Source organism: Chrysochloris asiatica, unplaced genomic scaffold (assembly GCF_000296735.1).
Source record: "Chrysochloris asiatica unplaced genomic scaffold, ChrAsi1.0 scaffold00302, whole genome shotgun sequence".
Taxonomy (NCBI): Eukaryota; Metazoa; Chordata; class Mammalia; order Afrosoricida; family Chrysochloridae; genus Chrysochloris; species Chrysochloris asiatica.
Genome location: NW_006408820.1, coordinates 2,119,773 through 2,143,128, shown reverse-complemented (window position 1 = coordinate 2,143,128; position 23,356 = coordinate 2,119,773). Strand labels below are relative to the sequence as shown.

Genomic DNA, 23,356 nt, shown 5'->3' with positions numbered 1-23,356 from the left:
TATTCGTACATGTTAGTACAATAAATTTGGTTTTGAACACTAGTTTGCAATGTGTGAAAATAGGAAAAATTCAAAGAAAAACCTAGATTTCTTGTTTCTCTTGAAAAGTACGAAATTCAGGAGACACTCAACAGTAAAAAAAAGTACATAAGAGCCCTCTACGTAGTCACGGTCTCTGGTCTTCCTCAAGTCCCACTCCCTACGGCTATGTATGCTTCTGAGTTTGTCTTATTTATGGACACGATTCACGAGCCCTGGTGGAACCATGGTTACATGGTAGGCGACTACAAAGGGTTGCTATGAGTTGGAACCAACTTGATGACACTTATCACCAACAACAAGAACTGAAAGGTTGGAGAAAGATATGGCAGTTGGAGAAAGACATGGCAGTCTGCTTCCGTAAAGACTGTTGTTGTTAAGTGCCATTGAGTTGATTCCAACTCACAGAGGGTTTCCGAGACTGTAGATCGTTACAGAAGCAGAAAGCCTCATCTTTCTCTTCTGCGGAGCCACTGATGAGCTTGAACTGCTGACTTTATCCTACAGAATCACAGCATACTTGGACATCCTATGGGAGCAGTTCGACTCTAATAGGGTCTCTATGAGTCAGAATCAATTCACTGGAAATGGAGAAAATAAAGGAATCTTCCAAATTGTCCAAAATATCCATTGGATTCAGGATCAATACAGGAGAGACTTTAAAATTCACATGTAAATGTTTTGAAGCAAGCTGCTAATGGTCAGTGGGGCCTCCAGACAGTATTTTCTGTTTGGGAACTTCATCCCTGCCTCTCATTTGATGTCTTTCCTTCCCTTACTACTCCTCTTTCCAATTCAGATCTCTCTGCTGATGATCTCCTTGCAAGCCACCATAATGGCTACTGTTCAGTATATACTTATTTAATCGTTTTTATACCTGGAGGGCCTTTCACCATACTTATTCAATCTGTGTGCTGGACAAATAATCTGAGAAGTTGGACTATATGACAAAGAATGAGGCATCAGGATTTGAGGAGGACTCATTAATAACATGTGACATGCAGATGATACACCTTTACTTGGCTGGAAACCAAGAGGACTTAAAATACTTAACTGAAGAAGATGAGAGATACTAGATACAGTCTACAGTATGGATAGTATCTCAATGAAAAGAAAAGAAAAATCCCCACAACTACACCAATAAATAGCATCATGATAAATGGAGAAAGATTTCATTTTACTTCGACCCACAATCAACATTCATGGAAGAAACAGTCAAGAAATCAAACGGTATATTGCATTAGGCAAATCTGTTGCAAATGACCTTTTTAAAGTGTTAAGAGTGAAGATGTCACTGAGAACTAAGGTAGGCCTGACCCAAACCATGGTATTTTCATAGTCTCACAAACATGTGAAAGCTGGACTATGAATAAGGAACCCAGAGAAGAATCAATGCAATTAAACTGCAGTGTTGACTTAGAATATTGAATATACCACAGCCAGCCAGAAGAATAAACAAATCTGTTTTGGAAGATGTATAGTAGGATTCCTCCTTGGAAGAGATGATGTTGAGACTTGGTCTCCCATATTTTGTAAGGATCAAGTCTCTGGAGAAGAGCATCACACTTGGTAACGTGGAGGTTTGGCAGCAGCAATGGATTCAAACATTACAATCGTGAGGATGACACAGTGTTTCAATCGGTTGAAAATAGGGTTGCTATGAGTCAGAACTGACTCAAGGGCACCTAATAACAACCACAGTCTGGAGGGTGAGGCATTCTCTCAATTGTATGTTTCTATCCCCACTCAATAGCTAGCACAGTTCTTTGTCTATCTCAAATATTTCATAAATGTGGAAATGATAAAGAACACAAAACTGGAAATCAGCTGTAACATTATTTAGGGTGGTGATGGAAGTCAGGAGTTGAAAGAGCATCCAAGATGCAGTAAGGAATCTATGTGGTAGGAGATTGGGTAAATTGAGAAGGAGAGAACTAGGAAGAAATAATTAGCCAGAGGGTTCACAGATGGAGGACGTAGCACAGGTTGGGGGGTTAAGCCTTGGGCAGTGTGATCATGAAGAAGTGCTTGGTCAGTTTGGTAGGGTCAGACAGCTTCTTCCCAAGTAGGCAGAAGTGAATCTTCGGAAAATTCCTGAATCTCTTCTTTCTGTCCCCATTCTTTGTAAACTTCAGTTGAGTCTGCATTCAAAAGACGTGTATAAACGCTACCCATTTCTTACAACTGCATCTCTCACCCTCGTCCAATCCACTGTCATCTCTTGTGTGGACAACTGCAAAAGCTTCCTGTTCAGTGGTTCTTCTCCTCTCCCACTTCCAATAATCTATTCTTCTCCAGCAACCAGAGCCATTCAAACTGTTTCTTGGCCTATAAAGACCTGCAGTATTCAACCTCTGATGACCTCTCAGATCACATTCCTCTTACTATGTCAAACAGATTAACAGGATTTTTATTCTCTGAGCTTGTTAAGGGGCTTTGGACTTGCTGATCCCTAAATCTGTAATGCTCTTCTTCCATAAATCTCCAGAACTCACTCCCTGCAAAGGGAATCAGTTCTCCCTGACCACCCCACCTAGGACAGAATCACCACCACCACCACCACCACCACCACACAATCCATTCCCTTAGCCCACTTATCTTTCTTCAGAACATGTGTCACATTATGCTATGTATTTGTTTTATTGTCTGTGTTTCCCAGTAGATTGTAAGCTCCACAAGAGCTGAGACTTTTTTTTTTTTTGGCACATAGTTGATGCTCAATAAATAAACAAATGACTTTAGCAGGCAGAGAGAAGTGAAAGATGCCAGAGTCAGGGTTTTCCTGGGGAGAAAGGTAATATTGAAGGCACAAAAAGAGATTTTTCAATGCAATAATTTGTATATGTGCTGAATATTTAATATAATTCAATTCAATGAAAATATAGTGCAGCTACTATATTCATGCATATCACAATGCCAAGAGCTGTTTGGGATAAATGATAATTAAAGCACAGACCTTGTTCTTAAGGAACTTAAAGTGTAACGGCTAGGGTGAGGACCAATAAGAATCTTTCGTTTTTTCACCTCCCACAGCATGCTCTTCATTGTGCTGCACACTGGGAGGTAGGTATTAATTTCTTTTTATTGGATAAGTGAATTACCAGTATATTCCTTCACTAAATCCTTGCACGGCCATACTGTCTAAATAGGGTGAAAAATATCTTACAAAGCCATAGTGTTAAATCCAAACCCTTCGATTGCATTTTGGATAGCTTCACTTGGAAGCTTTATGTGTCTCAACTCTTCCAAACTTATCCACTTAAATCCTGATCTCAGTTGTTGACACTGAAACTGGTTTCTCTGCCCAGTTCCTCACCTTCAGCCCTGCATTCCATGGAGACTACCTGTAGACATCAAGGAGACCTATCCACTCTTCCTCCTTCCTTTACTGTTTCTGGGGCCCTGGCCACCATCAGCTGTCCTCTAGATTTTCAACAGCCCCCTCCAGTTTCCTTTAGAACTTTCCTTCAATCCATCCTTACATCTAGGCCTGAGTGGTCTTCCTAAAATGCACATCTGCTAACCATACTCCTTTATTCAAAGCTTTCAAGGCTAGAATCCACACCCTTAATATGCAATATGAAGCTGTCCAAGTTGTAGCACCTGATTTCTTCTCTGGGCTCATTTCTTGCTACTTTTTTCTTACAATTTAGTTTTGGCCCATAAGAGATTTTTGGTCCTCCAACTGGGCTACCTGTTTTCTCCCCTCCTTGCCCTTTCAAGTTCTATTTCCATCTTCTTCAAATTCTAGCTAGCTTTCATTTCCACTGAGAAGCTTCCCTGACTGAACTTGACCTGAGTGAACTCTCTTTCACCCTTTTGTGTGATGCTGTGGAACTATGTGCTGGACTGCAAAGTCAATTTGAACTGCAAGGTCGGCTATTCAAGCTCACCATCTGCTCCTCGGAAATTCTATACTAGGTCGCTATGGGTTGGGACCGACTCGACGGCCTTAAACAACAACAACCCTGTATTACGGGAGTTATTGTTGTTTTTAAGTGCTGTCAAGTGGGTTCTGACTCATGACCATCCTTAAAGTGTTTCCAGGAGCAGCTGGTGGGCTTGAACCATTGTTGTTGTTGTTGTTACGTGCCGTGGAGTCGGTTCCGACTCATAGGGACCCTATACAGGGTTTCCTAGGCTGTGAATCTTTACGGGAGCAGAAAGCCTCATCTTTCTCCCGTGGAACAGCTGGTAGTTTCGAACTGCTGACCCTGAGGTTCACAGCCCGATTTGTAACCACTACACTACCATTAGAGCCCTCGAATATGCTTTCTCCACACTCTGTACTTTGCCTATTGTACCTGTATTCTTATTTGCCTCTCCATTAGATTTGTAAATCCATGAGAGTAAAATCGGAACGTTCTGTCTTGGTCCCTCTGTATCTCCAAGAACTGGCAGGGTGTCTACCCAACACATTGTTGTTACGTGCCCTTGAGTTGTTCTGACTCACAGCCACCCTCTGCACAACAGAATGAGACATTGGCAAGGCCTGCGCCATCCTCACAATCATTGGTACACTTGGGCCCATTGCTGCTGACACTGTGCCAGTTCATCTTGTTGGGGGGGGGGTCTTCCTTTTTGACACTGATCCTCCACTTTATCAAGCATGATATCCTTCTCCAGGGACTGGTCCCTCCTGATAATATGTCCCAGCACATAGTATGTTGGATAATATTGAATGAATTTAAATGCACTCTCTTGTATAGGAAGGAGCCCAGGTATCCTAGTGGGTTATGCATTGGGCTGCTAACCACAAAGTCAGCAGTTCAAAAAAAAGAAAGATGAGGCTTTCTGTTCTGGTAAAGATTTATATATAGGATCACTATCAGTCGGAACCAACTTAACTGCACACAGCAGTAACAACTTGTATAGGAAGGCGCTCTGGTGGTACATTGACTAAGTGTTTGGTTGCTAACTGAAAGGTCAGAGGTTCAAACTTAATAGCCCTTCAGAAGATGTGACAGGGAACAAAGCTGTGAAAGTCAGGTTCCTTAAAGATCACAGCATTGAAAACCCTATGGGGGAGTTCTACTTTATCCTATAGAGTTCTATGATTCCAAGTGGAGTCAATGGCAATAGGTCAGGTTGTATAGGAGGGGTTCTCATAAAATAATAATAGCTTACACTCACTGAGTGCTTACCTTGTGTCTGCCAGACACCATTCTGAATGCTTTACAAGTATGTCACAGACATCTCTCAGACCCTATTAAGTAGGGACGATTTCCCAATTAAACAGATGGAGAAATTGAGGGACTGAGAGGTTAAGTAATTCAACCAAGATCCACAGCTAGTAACTGGAAGAAAGGGGGCTAGAATTCAGGCTACTTCCAAACAGGTCATGCTCTCAACTCTATCCTAGAGTAAAGCGTAATTTGTTGTTCCACTGTCTAAATAGATTCGAGTCTCCCGCAAACGACTTTGTGTCGGATCCTGCGATAGGACGCGCTCCTGTGCTGCCCTCTTGAAGGTTGGGGCTTGAGGGTTTGGGGAAGGTCCCCAGGTCTATGGACCCCTGATCAACTTTCATGGTTGCCCAGCCCACTTGCCAGCTTCCCCCCAGTTCCACGGGTCCCCTTGTCACGAGCGGGTGTGGGCCCGACACGGGGAACGGCTGCTTGCCATGCCCCCTCCAGCCCACGGTCACCGAAGGCGGTGGGAAGGGGCGGGGCTGAGGGCGGGGCCGCTCGCTGTGACCACCGCCCTTGCCGGGCGCTCTTCTCGTCTGGGCTCAGCGGGCAGGGTTGGATCTGGAGGGGGCGGGGACTCGGGAGGGGCCGGAGCGCGGCTGCGGGTGCCTTTGCAGGAGCAGAGAGAGGAAGCGGCGCGTCCCTAGAGGCGTGCTCCCCGACCGACGGACGGACGCACGGACGAGCGGAGGGAGGGGGCCGGGGGCGAGGTCAGTGTCCGATGAGGACGCAGGCGGCGCTGAGCAGGGGGCGAGGGGATCCGGGATCCCGGTAAGGGAGGCAAAGGGGCGGCGGCGGGCCCGGCGCCGGCTACGCTCGGGGTCGGGCCGGAGACCCCTTCCCCGCTCGATCGTGAGCGCGGCGAACGAGCCTCGGCAGCCCAAAGCGGAGCCCCGACTCCCTTTTTCACCGGGTCTCCTTTATTTTTAGTCAGCGAAAAATAAACACCCGGGAAGGTAAAACAATAGCGGGGCCACCTGGGGCGCGGCGCGCGCAGAGTGCCCACGTTTAGGGCGGGGACCGGAGTGGAACCCGGGAGTCCGAGCCGCCACCTCGGAGCCCCTGCCGGTTCTGCCCCAGCGGAGGGTGGGGCTACCCGGGGCTCCGGGACTCGGCTAGAGGCAAGGGATTCCCTGGAGTGAAGCATTTGGTGAAAGTATTCCAGGAACAATCGGGCTTCCCACAGTTGTCCTGCTCGGGGAAGGGAAACCAGGCGCATGGAAACGTAACGACTTGCCCAAGGTCAGAAAGCGAAGGTTGACTACCCAGGTCCAGGTATGCGACCCAGGTGTCCGGACCAGCCTAGCACTCTGCCTCCCTTTTTTGGGGGGCGGGTGTATTTGCCTTTGATAAATATGTTTTTTGTTTTAGGAATCTGCTGGCATTGTGGGACCACTTAAAGGCTGCTGAGCGCCAACTTGCTTGGTGTGCCCTGGGCAGGTCTGGGACAGGTGGCAGCTCCGTGACCTACCACCATGGATGGAGACGGACTTCTCGGATGAAGAAATCCAAGCAGTGGATGCCAGCCAGGTTAATTTGGCTGTCAGAGGTTTTGACAAAACCTGCCCTGTACCCTTTGGGTAATCCCAGTGAGGAAGCTTACAAACACCTTCAGTGCAAAGCCAAGGACGTTTCTGTATAATTTGGGAATGAAAGGATTTTCTCAGACTCTTTCTTTCCCTTTTCCTTGAGGATTAATCCTCCACGAATCTACAATCCCAGTTGGAAACACAAGGCACACGATGTAGCAGAAGCCTAGAGCGCCTTCAGAATTGTGTGGACCCTCCATTTAGCACAGAGGAGTTAAACACATGCCATCCCCAATCCACTCCTGCTGCTCTCTTCTCTTTCTCATGCCCTCCTTTTTCTGAGTGAAATTCTATTTCCAAAACCTTTCTCTGAAGCTCTAAGTGGATTGCCAGAAATGAGAGATTAAGTGCTGGGAGAAGAGGAAGCGCCCTGTGTTGTGTCTCCTCCAGGCTGCTGACATGAAGTGCTTTTTCCCAGTGCTGAGCTGTCTGGCGGTGCTGGGTAAGTAGATCGGCTTATCAGTGCAATCGATGTGAAAGTTTAACCTGCTGTTAGTTCATGTAATTCCTTGTGGTTCTTTCCCATCAACACTCGATTTTGGGGGGACACCAGGAAGAAGCTGGTGTGGTTCACAGGTTGGAAGAGATTACCCAGAGGTCCATTTCTGATGCAGGAGGAAAGGTGCAATGTTACTGTTGTCTTTAAGAAGGAACAATTGCTGTTCTTAAAGTGTCCATCTGGTGTATTGGGCTGAGATCCCCATCTACAGGCCTGTGGTTTAGGGTACTCTGTAGGTTGTGAGCTAGTCTTACAATTTTACAAACATGTCGTATTACACATATTAGATCACTTCTATATTGGTCCACATTAATTCCTACTTATGCTGGGAAAGTTGGTTTGGTAATTACGATGATGGTTTTTTTAGATGGAAGTGGGAGTAGATGGGGTAGAGGGTTGAAGGAATGCTTTGCTCTGCCTCATTGGCCTGTAGACTAAAAATGTTTACAGCACTAGTCATAGGCTGTGACACACACAAATACAACTGAGACCATATTCTGTAGAGAAAGAGATACTGCCTGCAAGGAGGTTTGTTAAGATTGGGCTTTGTGCCCCAATAGAAGGTCAGAATGCTTAAAGCGGGAAGAAAAAATTGTGGCCCCCCGAGAGGTGAATCCTTGTTACTTTTCTTGAGGACTTCCTTCCTGTCTCAAAGAGGTCCCCCTCTGCCCAACACTCATCCATTCTCAAATTCCGAAATGTATTTTGTATCATTTGAGTGCCATCTTAAGTGTGGTGTCTTAAAACACATTTCAGGTCTAAATAAACTCCCTAGTTAGGAAGAAATGAATGTATTCCCCTATTTCCCTGTGGAGTCCTGGTGTGGCACTGTGGGTTAATGCGCCAGCCTGTGAAGCTGTTTGAACTGCAAGGTCTGTGGTTCAAGCTCACCAGCTGCTTCTCAGAAACCCTATACAGGGTCGCTATGGGTCGGAACCAACTCGATGTCACTTAATAACAACAACAACAACATTTTCCCTTGGACTCCTGGAGTAGCTCTGTAGGATCAGCACTGTTCTGCAGATCAAAATGTCGGCAGTTCACACCCACCAGCTGCTCCTTGGAAACCCTATACAGGGTCACTATGAGTCAGAACCAACTGGAAGGCACTTAACAACAACAATAACATTTCCCCTTAACCTTATACACAAGCATACCCAGTATGACCCAGTTGTTTGAATTCAGAAGGTGTCTTCACAGTTGCCAGTGGTTTTTGTATCTCCAGATCTAAGTGTCTTGTGCTTATTGGTAACCCACTGGCAGTGGAGGTTGCTTTCATGCACTGCCTGTACCCTTGCAAAAGTTAACAAGAGTATGGAAAGAGAATGGACTTTGGATTGAAAGGACCTGGTTTCAAATCTCAACCTCACCATATTGACATCCGAGTGTCAGTGAAATGGGATAATACCTCCCTAGGGTGCACATTGGAATCACTGGGCTAGCTTTAATAATTCTGGTTTCTGAGCAACAACCTCAGGCCAATTAAATCATATTCTCTGAGAGTGAAAACGGGGGAGAACCCAAGGATCAGTCTTTTGGGTCTCCCTGCTCATTCATTCCAGTGTGTCGGTGAGTTTGAGAGTCAGTGTGTGAATAAGTATGTTCCATTTTCTGCCCAGGTGTAGGTGAGGTATAAACCCTTGTTTCCATGTCTCCTGTATGCTCGGACAGAATCAAGAAGGCAGGTAGCCCCCTGTCCCCCAGTCCCTAAGTACTGTTATCCTGTGTTTGTCAGCTCACATAGAGTCTGTGTTGAAATCAGTCATTAGTGATTCTTACTGGAGCAAAAAGACACAAACCAGAGAAGCCCTTGGGAGTTTTGGATTTTGATGGGGTGTATGGCGAAGGCGGGAAAGAAGGTTGAGTGGAAGGGTGGGACTGAGGACTGGAAAAGGAACCACCAATAGGAAAGCAAAGAAATGTGACATTTGTGCCTTTTGTTTCTTCTGGTTGCTCAAGAAATGGAAAGCTGGTTGGTTTTCTTTCTGTTGTTCGTCGTCTGGGCTACTCTAGGGAGAAGAACTCTGGTCCTGGCACGGGGTGCTGTCCCCTTCTCCAAGCCCCTCATGTGTAAACGGGCTATGGAGGAAAATGAGTGCCACTGTGGCCTTAAAGGGAAACAGTGGCGGAAGTCCAGACAGGGTGAAAGGGGAAAGCTTTAGGATTATGGATGTGCTTATTAATCTCCAACCTGATTTGTGCACTCAGTTGTGGAACCTCATTTTTTTCTTAACACTTGATGGTTTCTCAAGACAAAAGTGGGGCAAGGAGGGCTTACTACTCCTTTCTTAACCTTGGAGAAGCGGATGGTGTTTGGGGAAGGCACAACACCCTTGTTGGGGGTCTTATTTCTTGCTTGCAGTCTGGTGTGATCTGTGTAATGTGAATTGATGTGTGGTGTGAATTTACAATAGCAAACAATCCCAAGGTGATACTAACTGCACATCTGAAATAAATTTTATTTTTTTGTAAAAAGTTTGTTATTGTGCCGCCCAGTCAATTGTGACTCATAGCGACTGTGTAGGGTTTCCGAGGAGGAGCTGGTGGGTTTGAACTGCTGACTTTGTGGTTCTCAGTCCAGTGCTGATCCTACAGTGTCACACTGGGAGTCCTTATAAAAAGTAGGAGAAAGCTAAGTGTGCTGCAAAGTGCGAGAGATACAGGGGCCCGCCTCTACTACTGACTGACTGAATTAGAAAGCCCTGAGACAATATGTGAGGGGTATGCTAGATAAATCTCTGAAATGTTTGCAATGCTCTTGACATCATTAAAGATGCACTTTTCTGCTCTCTTTTGCCAGTGTCTAGGATTTGGATCAGGTTTCTTTTTCTTCCTGTCTGTGTATACAGATCCTCCTACACGTCTCTGTCCTATTGAAACTACATGGCTTTGTACCTTTCCTCTTGACCATCGGGTCTGATTTCTTTGTGATGCAGCCCTGGGTACTGCACCCAATCCAGGAACCATTGGCTATGACAGCAATCGTGGTTCAAGTTAAAGCCATTCCACCCTGGGCTTGGTTGAGCCATAAAGATAGCAGAGTACCCATTATGAGAATGTGGTGAAGCCAGAGATGGGAGAGAATGAAGGGGCTGCGTATGTGAATGTGGAATGTGTAAAAAGAGGGGATGGGGTAAAAGGGAGAGAGTATCTGTGGCGGTTTCTAGGAGAAGCCTGCGTGAGTGACAGTGACATGGAAAAATTACAGCAATCTGGGAGAAACAGAATAGATTTGTGTCTTCGAGGACAGGAAGGGAAAAAAATCAGGAAAGATGAATGTAAGCTTTAGACACATAAAGCAAGTTTCGATTTTGCGTTGTCCGTGAAGAGTTATGCCTCCCAGATCAGTGCTGATGTTGCAAACAAGATGAAAGAGCTTTAAAAGTGTTAGCCGTGAAAGATGGAGGGGATTGGGACATCTCTGGATCAACACAAGAGAAATCTGTAGGTGGCTAAAGATCATTTGCAATCTCCTCCATATGGAGGGAAGTCCATTTGTGGAGTTCAGGAAGCCTCTTGTTTGATAAGAAGTGATCACTTACTTCCCAGTTAGTTAGGGAAAGCTTCTGACTGGGAGGTAGGGCTTCCAAAAGAGGTTGAAAGAAACTTTGATGTACTGATGGGCCAGAGCTCAGAGGCAAGACTAGGGTAAGATCAAAGGCAGAGAGGGAAAGGCAGAGGAGAGAAGTGAAGTGGTTTGGGGCAGTCATGACCAAGGTTCTGGAGGAAGAGGATGAGGATTGTGACTCATAGATGCACAAACATCACTATCACAACAGCTGATCCAGATATAGTGAACTTCCCTTTCTTGAACAGAAGGAGATTCTTGCCTAGGATGCCTTTCAATTCAAATCATTGAGCCACCTCTGTGCACCCGGAGCTATCTTAAGATGTATCAGTCTCCTACATTTTTTATTGCAGTGAGAAGAGTAACAGTGTTAATTCCAGTTCTCCTAGCTCTGACCCTTACCATGAACCAAGTCCTATGTTGTTCAGTCCTTAAACAACAACAAACAAACAAACCCACTGCTGGTGAGTTGATTCCAACTCATTGGGTTCAAACCACTGACTTTTGGGTGAGGGGAGCAGCCAAGTACTTAACTAGTGCTGTTTCAGACCTCAAAACAACTCTACAAAGCAGATATCTCATATTGTCAATTTTTCTATAGCTAGGGAAATTGAGGTCAAGGGAGGTTAAAGTAGTTGACTATACCAGCTTGGTATGGTGTTCTGCAGTATCAGGGACCTAGATGCCTCCTGTTTGTTTTTCCATATGAATGTCCTCCAGTCCCAGGGTCACCTCACTGTTCAAGATTGCTGGCGGTTCTAGATCAGGAAGTGGGAAAAGGGCAGCCCTTCATAATTTAAGGTTATTTTCTGTACGTTGTGGAGTCCTGGTTTGGTGCTGTAGCATGAGCACTGAACGATTAACCACAACAACAACAACAACAACCACACCTCGGAAATCCTATACAGCAGGGGTAAGATGTTGTTGTTAAGTGCCATCAAGTCAATTCCTACTCATAGTGGCCCTGTATAGGGTGTCCAAGGAGACACTGGTGAGTTTGAAACTGCTGACCTTGAGGTTCTAGCTGACCTTGTGGTCCAGGGCTTTATCCCACAGCACTATATCAGGACTCCATGGGCCATAGAAGGCCCACAAAATCATCTGATCTGGCAATGCCAAGACAACCACAGTTCCAGCCATTACATTGTTGTCGTTGTTGTTAAGTGCCGTCGAGTTGGTTCTGACCCATAGCAACCCTGTATAGGGTTTCTGAGGAGTGGCTGGTGTGGTTTAATCTCTGACCTTGGGGTTCAAACCAACTTTGCAGTCTAGCACATTAACCCACAAGAGCCTTGTTGTTGTGTGCCATCGAGTCGGTTCTGGCCCATAGCAATGCTGTATAGGGTTTCTGAGGAGTGGTTGATGAGCTTGAACCTCTGACCTTGTGGTTCAAAGCAGCTTTGCAGTCCAGTGCATTAACCCACAGCGCCTTGTTGTTGTTAAGGGCCGTCGAGTCCATTCTGACCCATAGCGACTCTATATAGGGTTTCCGAGGAGCAGCTGGTGAGTTTGAACCGCTGACCTTGCAGTTCAAACGGCTTTGCAGTCTGGCGCATTAAGCCTACAGCACCTTTGTTGTTGTTGTTAGGTGCCATCGAGTCGGTACCGACCCATAGCGACCTTATGCACAGCAGAACGAAACACTGCCTGATCCTGGGCCAACCACAGCGCCTTAAGGGAGAGTTAATTAAATGTTGGACCAAGTATAGCAGGCTAATTTTTATTTTGGCAGAAAAAATGTTTCCCATCTCTGCTATAAGGAGCTTTGGTATCATAGTGGTTATGAGTCGGCCTGCTAACCTCAAAGTCAGCAGTTTGAAACACAGCTCTTCATGAGAGGAAGATGAGACTTTCTGCTCCCATAAGAATTTACAGCCTCAGGAACCCTATTCAGGTTGCTATGAGTTGGAACCGACTCCATGGTACACCACCACCTATGCAGGGACACTATGAATAGAAACAGAGACCATGGCATTTACTATCAACAACAACTACCATCTGTAAAGTGTACACATCAATCTGCTTATATCCAATGGCTACAACTTGCATCTATGACCCTGCTTAGCCGTCAGGAAAGCTAGAAAATATTATCCTTATTTTGCTGGCTGTGTATACAGTTAAATGCTGGGGGTTCTACTAATGTAGGAGAAAGAGAGAAAAGACTGTAGAGGAAAGCGGCTGGTTCTTACCATAGTCACCAAGCTAATGCGTGTCAGCACAGGGTTTGGAAGCCAGGACCATTTAGTCTCACATCCTGTGGTCTTTCATCTAACAAGCTGCCCTCTCTGAGTATGAAACACAGCCGGTGGCCTTGAGTAAGTCTTGTTGGGAAGGCAGCAGCTAGATAAGCCAACAGTTGCTATGTGGGAAGCAACATATATCAACATATAGATAAATACTCTATGTTGTGGTTTTCGCAGTACACACTATTAATGTTTACTATGCTTATAATGTGCCAGTAGCTGTGTTAAATACACAGTGTAACCTTCTGTACAAGTCCTGTCAGTACCCTTGTTGTCATGTTTGTTAGCATAGCCCCAGAATTCATCCTTGTGCTTGACGTACAATAGGTGTTCAGTACATTTTTGGAAGAATCAATGGGTTCCTGGGATACATGTTGTTTCTGTATGTATTTGTTTCCTTAAGATGAGGAAATTCATGGATCAGGGGATTAAAGTAATTTTGTTTAAAGGAAAAGAGCAAGAAATTGGCAGAGCCTTGGTCTGATTCCACCTTTGTCTGAACTTTTTTTCACTTCACCAAACAGTTCTTTGCTTTTTTGTGTGTGCCATGGATTTTTTTGACAGTCTCATGAAGCTTTTGGAACTCTACTTAGCATGCTGTTTTTGTTGTTATGTGCCATTGAGTTGGTTCTGACTCATAGTTATCCTGTATAGGGAGGGTTTCTGAGGAGCAGCTGGTGAGTTTGAACTGCCAACCTTGCAGTTCAACCCGACCTTGCAGTCCAGCGCATTATTCCGCAGCATCACACCATAGCATTAATGACAGAATAGAAAGACAAAGGAACTCAGTTATATTGAAATTTAGTTGTTAAGTGTTGTAGAGTCCGTTCAGACTCATAACGACCGTATATAGGGTTTCTGAGGAGGGGCTGGTGGTTTTGAACCACCCACCTTGTGTGCTTATTCTAAAAAGTGTGATATAGCAATAACCTTAAGACAAATAAGAAAGTTCTCTGCTGCTAGCCGAAAGACAGGAACTTTGAACCCAACTAGAGGAGCCCTGGTGTGGAGCTTTGAACTGGGAGGCCTGCAATTCAAGTTCACCGGCTGCTCCTTGGGAACCCTATACAGGGTCGCAACCCGACTCGACGGCACTTAACAACGACAACAACAACACGAGGTACCTTGGAAGACAGGTCTGGTGATCTGCTTTCGAAAGGTCACAGCCTTGAAAACCCTGTGGAGCTGCTCTCTTTTAATCAACTTGACTGCAGCTAACAACAACAGTAGATCTAACAGTTTTTGTACCTTTTAACTAGTGATGAGTGGAGATGATATTTTGAGGGTTTTGAATTATCTGTGATGTCATATGAAAAGTGTGGGTGATTTCTGTTGAGACAAAGTTGCAGATACTAGAAATGCTGCTGTTGTTGGTTGCCTATATATTCATAATCAAAGGACTTGTTAAAATTCAATTAAAGGTTAGTGAAAATAAAGATGTAATGTCTTTTTTCCTATCCAAATTCACAAACCTCCCAAATTCTACCCACAGGTCCCTGCAGAATTGAAAGTCAAGTTCAGTGTAGGTGGTGGTTGTTGGACGAGAGGACATGGACTGAGCGTTCAGAAATGGGTAGGGTTTGGCTAGGAAGACAATCTTTTTACAGTTGTTGTTAGTTGTTAGGTGCTGTCAAGTCAGTTCTGACTTATAGCCACCCTATGCACAACAGATCCTGGTGTGGCGCTGTGGGTTAATGTGCCAGACTGCAAAGCCATTTGAACTGCAAGGTTGGTGGTTCAAGCTCATTAGTCGCTCTTTGGAAACCCTATACAGGGTCGCTGTGGGTCGCAACTGACTTGATGGTACTTAACAACAACAACTAGTGGTTACGAATCGGGCTGCGAACCTTAAGGTCAGCGGTTCGAAACTACCAGCCGCTCCACGGGAGAAAGATGAGGCTTTCTACTCCCGTAAAGATTTACAACCTCGGAAACCCTGTACAGGGTCGCTATGGGTCGGAACCGACTCGACGGCACTTAACAACAACATGCACAAAAAAAACACTGCCTGGTCCTAAGCCATCCTCATAATTGGTAGGTTTGAGTCCATTGGTTCTGCCACTGTGTCAGTCCGTCTCATGGGGGGTGGGGGGTATTCCTTTTTTTTCACTGACCCTCTACATTTGTTGTTGTTGTTGTTAAGTGCAGTTGAGTCGGTTGTGCCAACCATGAGGTTAGCAGTCAAGTGTTTAAATCCTGCAACACCACACCAGTATTCTGATCTTCTCCTTTACTAAGCTTGATATCCTTCTCCAGGGACTGACTGGTCCCTCCTGACATGTCCAAAGTATGAAAGACAAAGTTTCATCATCCTTACTTTTAAGGAGCATTCTGGATGTACTTCTTTCAAAACAGATTCGTTTGCTCTTCTGGCAGTTCATGGTACCGTCAATATTCTTCAGAAATAACCGTAATTCAAATACTTGGATTCTTTAATGGTCTTCCTTATATATAAGGTGATTGAAATGCCATGACTAGGGCAGGTGTCCCTTAGTCTTCAGAGTGTGACATCTTTGCTCTCTCTCTGTTTAATTTTATTTTTTTTTAACTTTTTATTGTGAATTGAATGAAGGCTTTCAGAGTAGATCATCAGTTTTAAATTCTACAAATCATACAATTTGTTTCATCTCAATGATTGCAGTCTCCTCCATGTGACAGCAGTTAGCCCACTTCCTCCTTGTGATTCTTGTTTTTATTCCACCCTCCTTCCCAACTCTGTGAACTTTGTCCTTAGGTAAATATTGCCCTTTTGATGTTGTATCAGTGGCCATTCCATGATCATCTCCATTCCATGGTGAGCATCCCTTACTAGTGTTGTTGTCCCCACTATGTACCTATGGATACCTTGACTGAAAATCGATACATGAGGTTGAGTTTAGTTTCAGACCTGAAGGGTGACCAAGGACCAAAGTCCCAATTTCCTCCAGTCTCTTTCTGACCAGTAAACCCGGTCTTTTTTGTAATTTTGAGTTTTATAGTATATTTTTTTCCACTCTAACCAGGACCATCCAATTGGACCCTTGCCAGAGCAGTTGGTAGTGGTAGTTGGGCACCATCTAGTTCTTCTGGTCTCAGAGTCATGGAGACTGACGTTCATATAGTCCATTAATCCAGTGGACTGAATTTTTCCAAACATCTTAATTTTCATAACTCTTTCCTCTGCACAGGGGGAGACTAGTAGTTGTACCATAGGTGCCTGCTCATGAGCTTTTAAGTTCCCAAGTTGCTACTCACCAAATTAAGATGTAGAACATTGTCTATGTGGACTATGTTATGCCTCTTGACCCTGGTGTCCCCTGAAACTGTAAGCCTGAGCCCCCAGGCCCAGCAACTTGTTGCCTCAACATGTACTAAGTATTAAGAGGTTTTCATCATTTTGTCCCCCGGTATGCTCCACCAAAGGAGCTCTGGTAGCATAGGGGTTACAAATTGGGCTGCTAACCTCAAGGTCGGCAGTTTGAAACTACCAGTGATTCCGCAGGAGAAAGATGAGGCATTCTGCTCCCGTAAAGATTTACAGCCTCGGAAACCCTGTGCAAGGTCACTATGAGTCGGAACCGACTCCATGGCACCTACCAACAACAATGCTCTACTACATTCATAGGTGTGTTTGATGCAAAGGTAAATACCCACGTACAAATACCCTCCATCAAATCTTTATATATTTGTTGGTATATCCCATTCTCCCTCTCTCCCTGCCTCCCTCTCATACCTATTGATCCTGTGTATTTGTCCGTGTATCTACTTGTAGATCACTGCTGTTGCCAGATTGTGTATATATCAGTATTTACCTCTATTTTCTTTATGCCTCTCTGTGTCTTCATCTGTCTTCCTCATTCTTCTGCTAACCTCCATTTTATTGTATATTGCTGTCCCCATCACCCAAGTTAACGTGTGTCTACCCTCTAGCCAGTGAATTAGTCTTTCTTCACTTCTGCCTCTGGTAGCCATCAAATAATGTTTCTTTTAGCATGAAAACCTCTTCTGGATTTTTTGCAATAGTGGTCAAATGTATTATTTGCCCTTCTGTGACTGACTAATTTCACTCAGCATAATGTCCTCCAGGTTTGTCCCTGTAATGAGGTATTTTAAAGATTCATTGTTATTCTTCAGCACTGCATAATATTTCACTGTATGTATGTACCATAGTTCCTTTCTCCATTCTTCCATTGATGGGCATGTAGTCTGCCTCCATCTTTTTGCTATTATAATAGTGCTGTGATGAACATGGGTGTGCATATTTGTGTCATAGCTCTTATTTCTTGAGGATATTTACAAAGTAGAGGGATTGCTGGGCCTTATGGTATTTCTGTGACCTGGTGTATGCTGTAGTATAAACACTGGACTGCTAACTGTAAAGTCAACGGTTCAAACTCACCAGCCACTCCTTGGAAACTCTATACAGGGTCACTGTGAGTCGGAATCAACTTGATGGTACTTAACAACAATGGCAACATGGTATTTCTATTTCCAACTTTTTAAGGAAATGCCATCTCATTTTCCACAGTGGTGGTACATTTTGCAGCCCTGCAGTGTAGAAAGGTCCTGGTCTTTCCACACCCTACCCAGCATTTATTGTTCTCTTGTTTTTTTGTTTTTTAAAATCTTTGCTATTAACACTAGGATGAGGTGACATCTAATTGTTTTGATTTGCATGACTCTGATGGAGCCCTAAGGAGCTCTGGTAGCATAATGGTTATGAGTTGATCTGCTAACCTCAAGGTCAGCAGTTCGAAACTACCAGTCACTTCTTGGGACAAAGATGAGGCTTTCTGCTCATGTAAAGATTTACAACCTCAGAAACCCTATGCAGGGTCACTGTGAGTCGGAACTGACTCCATGGCACATCTCTACCAATGGAGTCCTGCTGTGGTGCTATTGGATAAGCATGGGCTACAAATCACAAGATTGGAGGTTCAAACCCACCAATCGCTTCTTGGAAACCCTATAGAGAGGGTCACTGTGAATTAGAACCAACTCAACGGCACTTAACATCAGCAGTGGCTAGTGATAATGAACATTTCATGGTTGTTGAATATTTTCTTTGGTGAAATGTCTGTTCTACCCATTTTTTTGAGTCTTACTGTGGTGTTGTCAATCAAACACTGGGCTGCTAATCACAAGGGCAGTGATTCAGACTCACCAGCCGCTCCTCAGAAACCCTATGCAGGGTCCTTGTGAGTTGCAACAGTATTCACAGAACTTAACAAGAAGAACACCAAACAACCCATTTTAAAAATGGAATTATTTGTCTCTTTCTTGTTGAGGTGTTGACGTTTTCTATAAATTTTAGAGATGAGTCCCTTGTCTGATGACATCTTTGCTATTTAACACTTCAGATAGGTCTTTTGCAGATTTGACCAATGCAATCCATCCTTTGATTTCATGAGCATTGGTTGCGGATCCAAGCAACATGAAGTTTCTGACCACTTCATTCTTTTCTCCACTTCTCATGATGTTTCTTTATTGGTCTAGTTGTGAGGATTTTTATTTTCTTACATTGAGGTGCAATCCATACTGAAGGCTGTTGACATGGAGAGGACATAACCTTCCTTATTGGAAGTGAAGAGGATTTGACACACGAATGAAGATCAAATATTACAGCCTTTGGTGTGGATTGCAACTCTTACGGTAGACTTCTGAGAATTTAGAGAGGAGAGAGCAGTATTATGGTTCTGGAGCAGTCATTGAGAGATTGCGTATTAATGGCTCTAAGGTCTGATTCAGGTGGGATTAGGTTGGACAAAGAGATTAGATTATAATGAGTTTGAGTGCTGGGTTTAGAGTGGGTCCCAAGAGCCTACACTGAGCCAGGGCCTGGGAACTGGAGGCAGTGGCTCCAGTTGCTGATTTCCCATAGTCTTTGGCCTTGGGTGCCCAGTACATCCTGAGTTATGGCCTCTTGATTAATATTTTTAGGTCCCTCTAGGAGTATCCTCAGTTATCATGAGTGGATACCTATTTCTTTGCTGCTTCAAAGTGAGATCAACTATAGCTATCCCTAAAGGGTTTTGTGTGGTTCTGACTCATAGTGCACAGGGTTTCCAAGGCTGTAAATCTTTATGGGAGCAGAAAGCCTCATTTTTCTCCCGCTGGACAGCTGGTAGTTTTGAACTCCTGGACCTTGAGGTTAGCAGCCCGCTTCGTAACCACTACGCTACCAGAGCACAGCTATAGCTATTCCTAAAGGGTTTTGTGGTGTGTGTGTGTTTCTTTTTAATTTAAGGAAATTTAAGACACCTGTGTGTGAAGCCCCTCCTCCCCCGATTTTCAAAGAAATGAGCGGTTGCTTCAAAATCAAGCATATATTTGTAGAAAATCACATGTTGCCAAATTCCCTCATCAAGAAGCCTTTATTAACTGACTAATTGTGGGCCACAATGGCAGGCACTGAACAAAAACCATGGCAGTGGACCTCCCTTAACTGGAATCCTCAATTAAGTGGGATTTTCAGTTTGGAATTCCACTTTCACAAGGGGGGGAAAAAAAAATCACAAGATGTAGTGGCAGAGATTTAGTCTAGAAATGAGCAGCTACCAAGCAAGTCGTTACCCTGTCTCTACATCGTCCAGTTACCCTGGTCTCTACATCGTCCGTATCTATAATTAAAGTAGCAGCAGAGAATGATGAGCCTGGGGCACTGGAAGATCCCAAACGAAAGATTAAATCATATTAACTCTAGCCAGGCTGGAAAGTGGTCAGATGTATTTTGAAAAGCTTTATAATACGCTGTGTAATAAAGAGAGTTGAAGCAAAGTTTCTGGGTTATTCTCAATGAACCCTCTGATTAAATTTACCTGGAAACTCTATTCCTAGCCATTCAGGTGACCAAGGCTTTGCTGAACACAACACTAGATACTGCCCTCTGTTGTTGGTAAGTGCCATAGAGTTGGTTCCAACCCACAGTGATCCTGTGTAGGGCTTCTGAGGAGCAGCTGGTGAGCTTGAACTGCCGACCTTGAGGTTCAAACCGACTTTGCAGTCCAAAGCATTAACCTACGGCATGACTCAGATACTGCCATCTAAGTCTAGCGGTAAAGCAAACGGTATTTCAGTTTTCAAAAGGACAGAAAGACACCCTGACATGTTCTCTGAAGATGTGTGTCTATTGGAGGAGGAGAGACAAGGCACACTTGTTCTTGTTCCCATTTTAGCAGGAGGAGTGGAGGACGTTTTATGTATAGGAGAGGAATGATGTGGGGAGCTCATGAGTAGTCAGTATATGGAAAGGCTTTCTGGAAGAGCTAGACTTTGGGGCACTTTTTAAATAAGAGGAAACTGATAGCCTGGCATGGTTATGGGGTGAAGGACACCCTCAGCACATGACACTTTTTTGAGAACACTTCTCAAGGGATGGAGAAGACTGAGTATCATTGAGTCTCTTGGGTCTAGGGACCTGAAGGTACTGGTTGGTAGGTATTGGAGCTGCTGGGTTGGTGTGAGGACTATGGATTTGGGCACGTGACAGATGGGAGATACCAGAGAACTGTAGGTGGTAGATGTGTTGGAGAACCCGTGAGGGATGGGATTCCAGACAAAGAACCATTGGACAGCAGTGTTGCTAGGAAAAGTGCTCAGGGAAGCAGAAGGTGTAACTAGAATTGGTGAGTCCAGAAAGTGAAGGCCTGGTCTTGTACCAAAGGAAGAACTTTTGTGTATCCATGGAAACAGGACAATCAAGGCAGATACATTCTAACTACACCGTGAACTCAAAGAATTAGAGTTTCGCTATCATCTGAGGAGACATTTGTGGTGCTGTGGACTAGGCATTGGGATGCTAACCACAAGACTGATGGTGAAAATCCACCAGCAGCTCCATAGGAGTAAGGTGAGACTATTTGTTTTTGTAAAGAGCGTTCTTAGAAATGCTGTAGGGCCATTGGAGTCAGAATCAACTAGATGGCAGTGGGGTTGGTTTGGTGTTTTTGTCATCTAATTGAGGATCCATGGTGGCACTTTGGTTCAGCTGCTAACTGAGAGGTTGACAGTTTGAACGCACTAGCAACTGCTCAGTGAGAAAAAGATATGACCATCTACTTCAGTAAAGATTGTTGTTACGTGTCGTGGAGTCCGTTCCGACTCAAAGCAAACCTATATAAAGTTTCCTAAGAGGGGCTGGTGGGTTTGAACCACTGGCCTTCTGGTTAGCAGTACAGCAGCTTAGGAGCAGCTCTCTACTCTGCTCTTAGAGGGTTGCTGTGGGTTGGATTTGACTATATGGCGATGGAGATCATCTAGTGGTTCGCTCTTGCCATCAACTCTCAGGTCCCCAGGCCTTCCCTTTATTAAAAGTAGAGAAAATATCTGATGCCAGTTTTCTGTTCTCTCTGATTATGATTCTTTGATGTAGTAGGGTTTGTCCAGGCTTGCCTTTAAAATAGTGTTATTGTTGCGTGTTTAATTCTGTTTTTACTTGTAACACCATTTTGTGATACCCAGAATGCAGTCTGGCAGTTCCTGAAGGATCAGCATTGGTCTGTCTTCATCTGAGAACACAGCCTCAGCTCTCAGCAGGGCCCTGGCTCAGGCCTGTGTTCTCAGAGGTGGACGTAAAGCACAAGGTGCCGGACAATGTCATGTCATGAGCATACTTCCCTATTTCCACTCCTTTAGGACCTATGTTGTTAATCCCTCTCCCCCCAGGAGCTCCGTGTTTTGAAATCTTTTGTTTCCCAAACAGACAGCATTTGTTAAGTAGTAATTCATCTGTTTTCCCTATGTGATAACCAGCTTACACTCAACTCAGTATAATCCAACTCCAAAGCTAAATTACTTTTGTACTGTGGGTTGCCTCTGACCAAACAAAGCACACACTTAATTTAGAAACCCTAGCCCTGTACCCTCAGTATAGGGAAAGTGGCATCATTGTTAGACATTTTCGAAATCCCCTGCTTTCAGACCCCAAGTCTTAGGGAACTTGGGTGCCCTAGTAACATTTGTTCATTGTGGTTAGCTGCTGGTGAGTTGGTCCCAACTCATGGCAGCCCATCATGGGGATGGCACAGGATTGGCTGGGTAACATTTCATTCATTTGTGATCCTTTGGATTTTCATTGGCTGATTTTCAGAAGTAGATCGCTGAGCCTTACTTTCTCATCTGTTTTAGTCCATCAACATTATGAGTCGGAACCTACTCAACAGCACTTAACAACAACAATAAGAAGTCTGGAAGCTGCACTGAAGGTTTCAGCATCATAGCAGGGAATTGAACCCTGGCCTCCTGCGTGGAAGGCAAGAATTCTACCACGGAGCCACTACCGGCCCCCTTTGTTGGTGTTAAGTGCCATCGAGTAGATTCCTACTCATAGCAAGTCTGGATAGGATTTCCAAGGAGTGGCTGGTGAGCTTGAACCACCAACTTTGTGGTTCAAATAGAACTTGCCATCCAGTGCATGAACCCACAGCGCCACACCAGGACTCATGAATTGACTGTCTTGGTGGCCTTGACTGATTGACTTAGCTTGGAAAGACTTTGAGTAAAACAGGAACAATAGAAGTGGAGTTGAGTAACTCTCCCTTGCTTCAGGTCAAACCACACCTACTGTATGTCAGCCAAGCCCAACTTCTTTCTTTAAATGTAATACTTCTAGGGAATGACATTTCACAACCTCTTAGGAGCGACACCTCCATCAGGAAATCTTGATTTTCACTGAAGATTTGATTTGATTTAGTGATTATTTAAATCAGCAGTAAAAGGCTACAGGATAAAGTGTTATGTACAGGTAGGGTGATGAGATCTTGATTTCGGTTTTAGAAGGTTTGTTTGCGTTGTTTTTGAAATTTCATTATGTTGACAATTAACTTTGGAATACAGTAAAAAACCCAAACAGTATAGAAATACAGAGAGTAAAATGTGGAAGTTCCCCTCCTCTTCCCCATCCTTCTTACTGAATTTGGTGTATGTTCTTTAGTTTGATGTCTATTCTTTTAGACCCTGCTCTATAAATTCCTATGCATATGCCCACACTTGTAGATTTTTTTTCTTACATAAATGGAGTCATATAGAACATAGTTTTCAATGACTTGATTTTAAAGGGGTGATTTCAGAATTTTTTTGTTTTTCAGGTTCAATTTTATGGCCATATCAGAACTGATTTGATGATTTTATAGCTAGTTGAAGCTATAATTTGTGAAATCATTGGAAAGTATTGAGATTCATTCAATAGCAGAATAATTTTGTCTTGTAGTATCAAGAGAGCAAGAGTCTTAATCAAAACACTACCCATAAAC

At 44.2% G+C, this 23,356-nt stretch overlaps 1 protein-coding gene across 2 annotated transcripts in view; it reads left to right on the top strand.

Moving 5' to 3' along the window:
- The first annotated feature begins 5,798 nt into the window (after positions 1-5,798).
- Positions 5,799-23,356, top strand: part of IGSF3 (immunoglobulin superfamily, member 3) — a 146,790-nt gene continuing 129,232 nt past the window's right edge. The window contains exons 1-2 of one of the 2 annotated variants that reach the window (XM_006874804.1): positions 5,799-5,938; positions 6,600-7,259. In XM_006874804.1, the coding sequence (XP_006874866.1) occupies positions 7,217-7,259 (43 nt within the window). In that variant the 5' untranslated portion in view covers positions 5,799-5,938; positions 6,600-7,216. Of the gene's footprint in view, positions 5,939-6,599; positions 7,260-23,356 lie in introns of those variants that run through there. The other variant, XM_006874803.1, reaches the window with a different exon arrangement.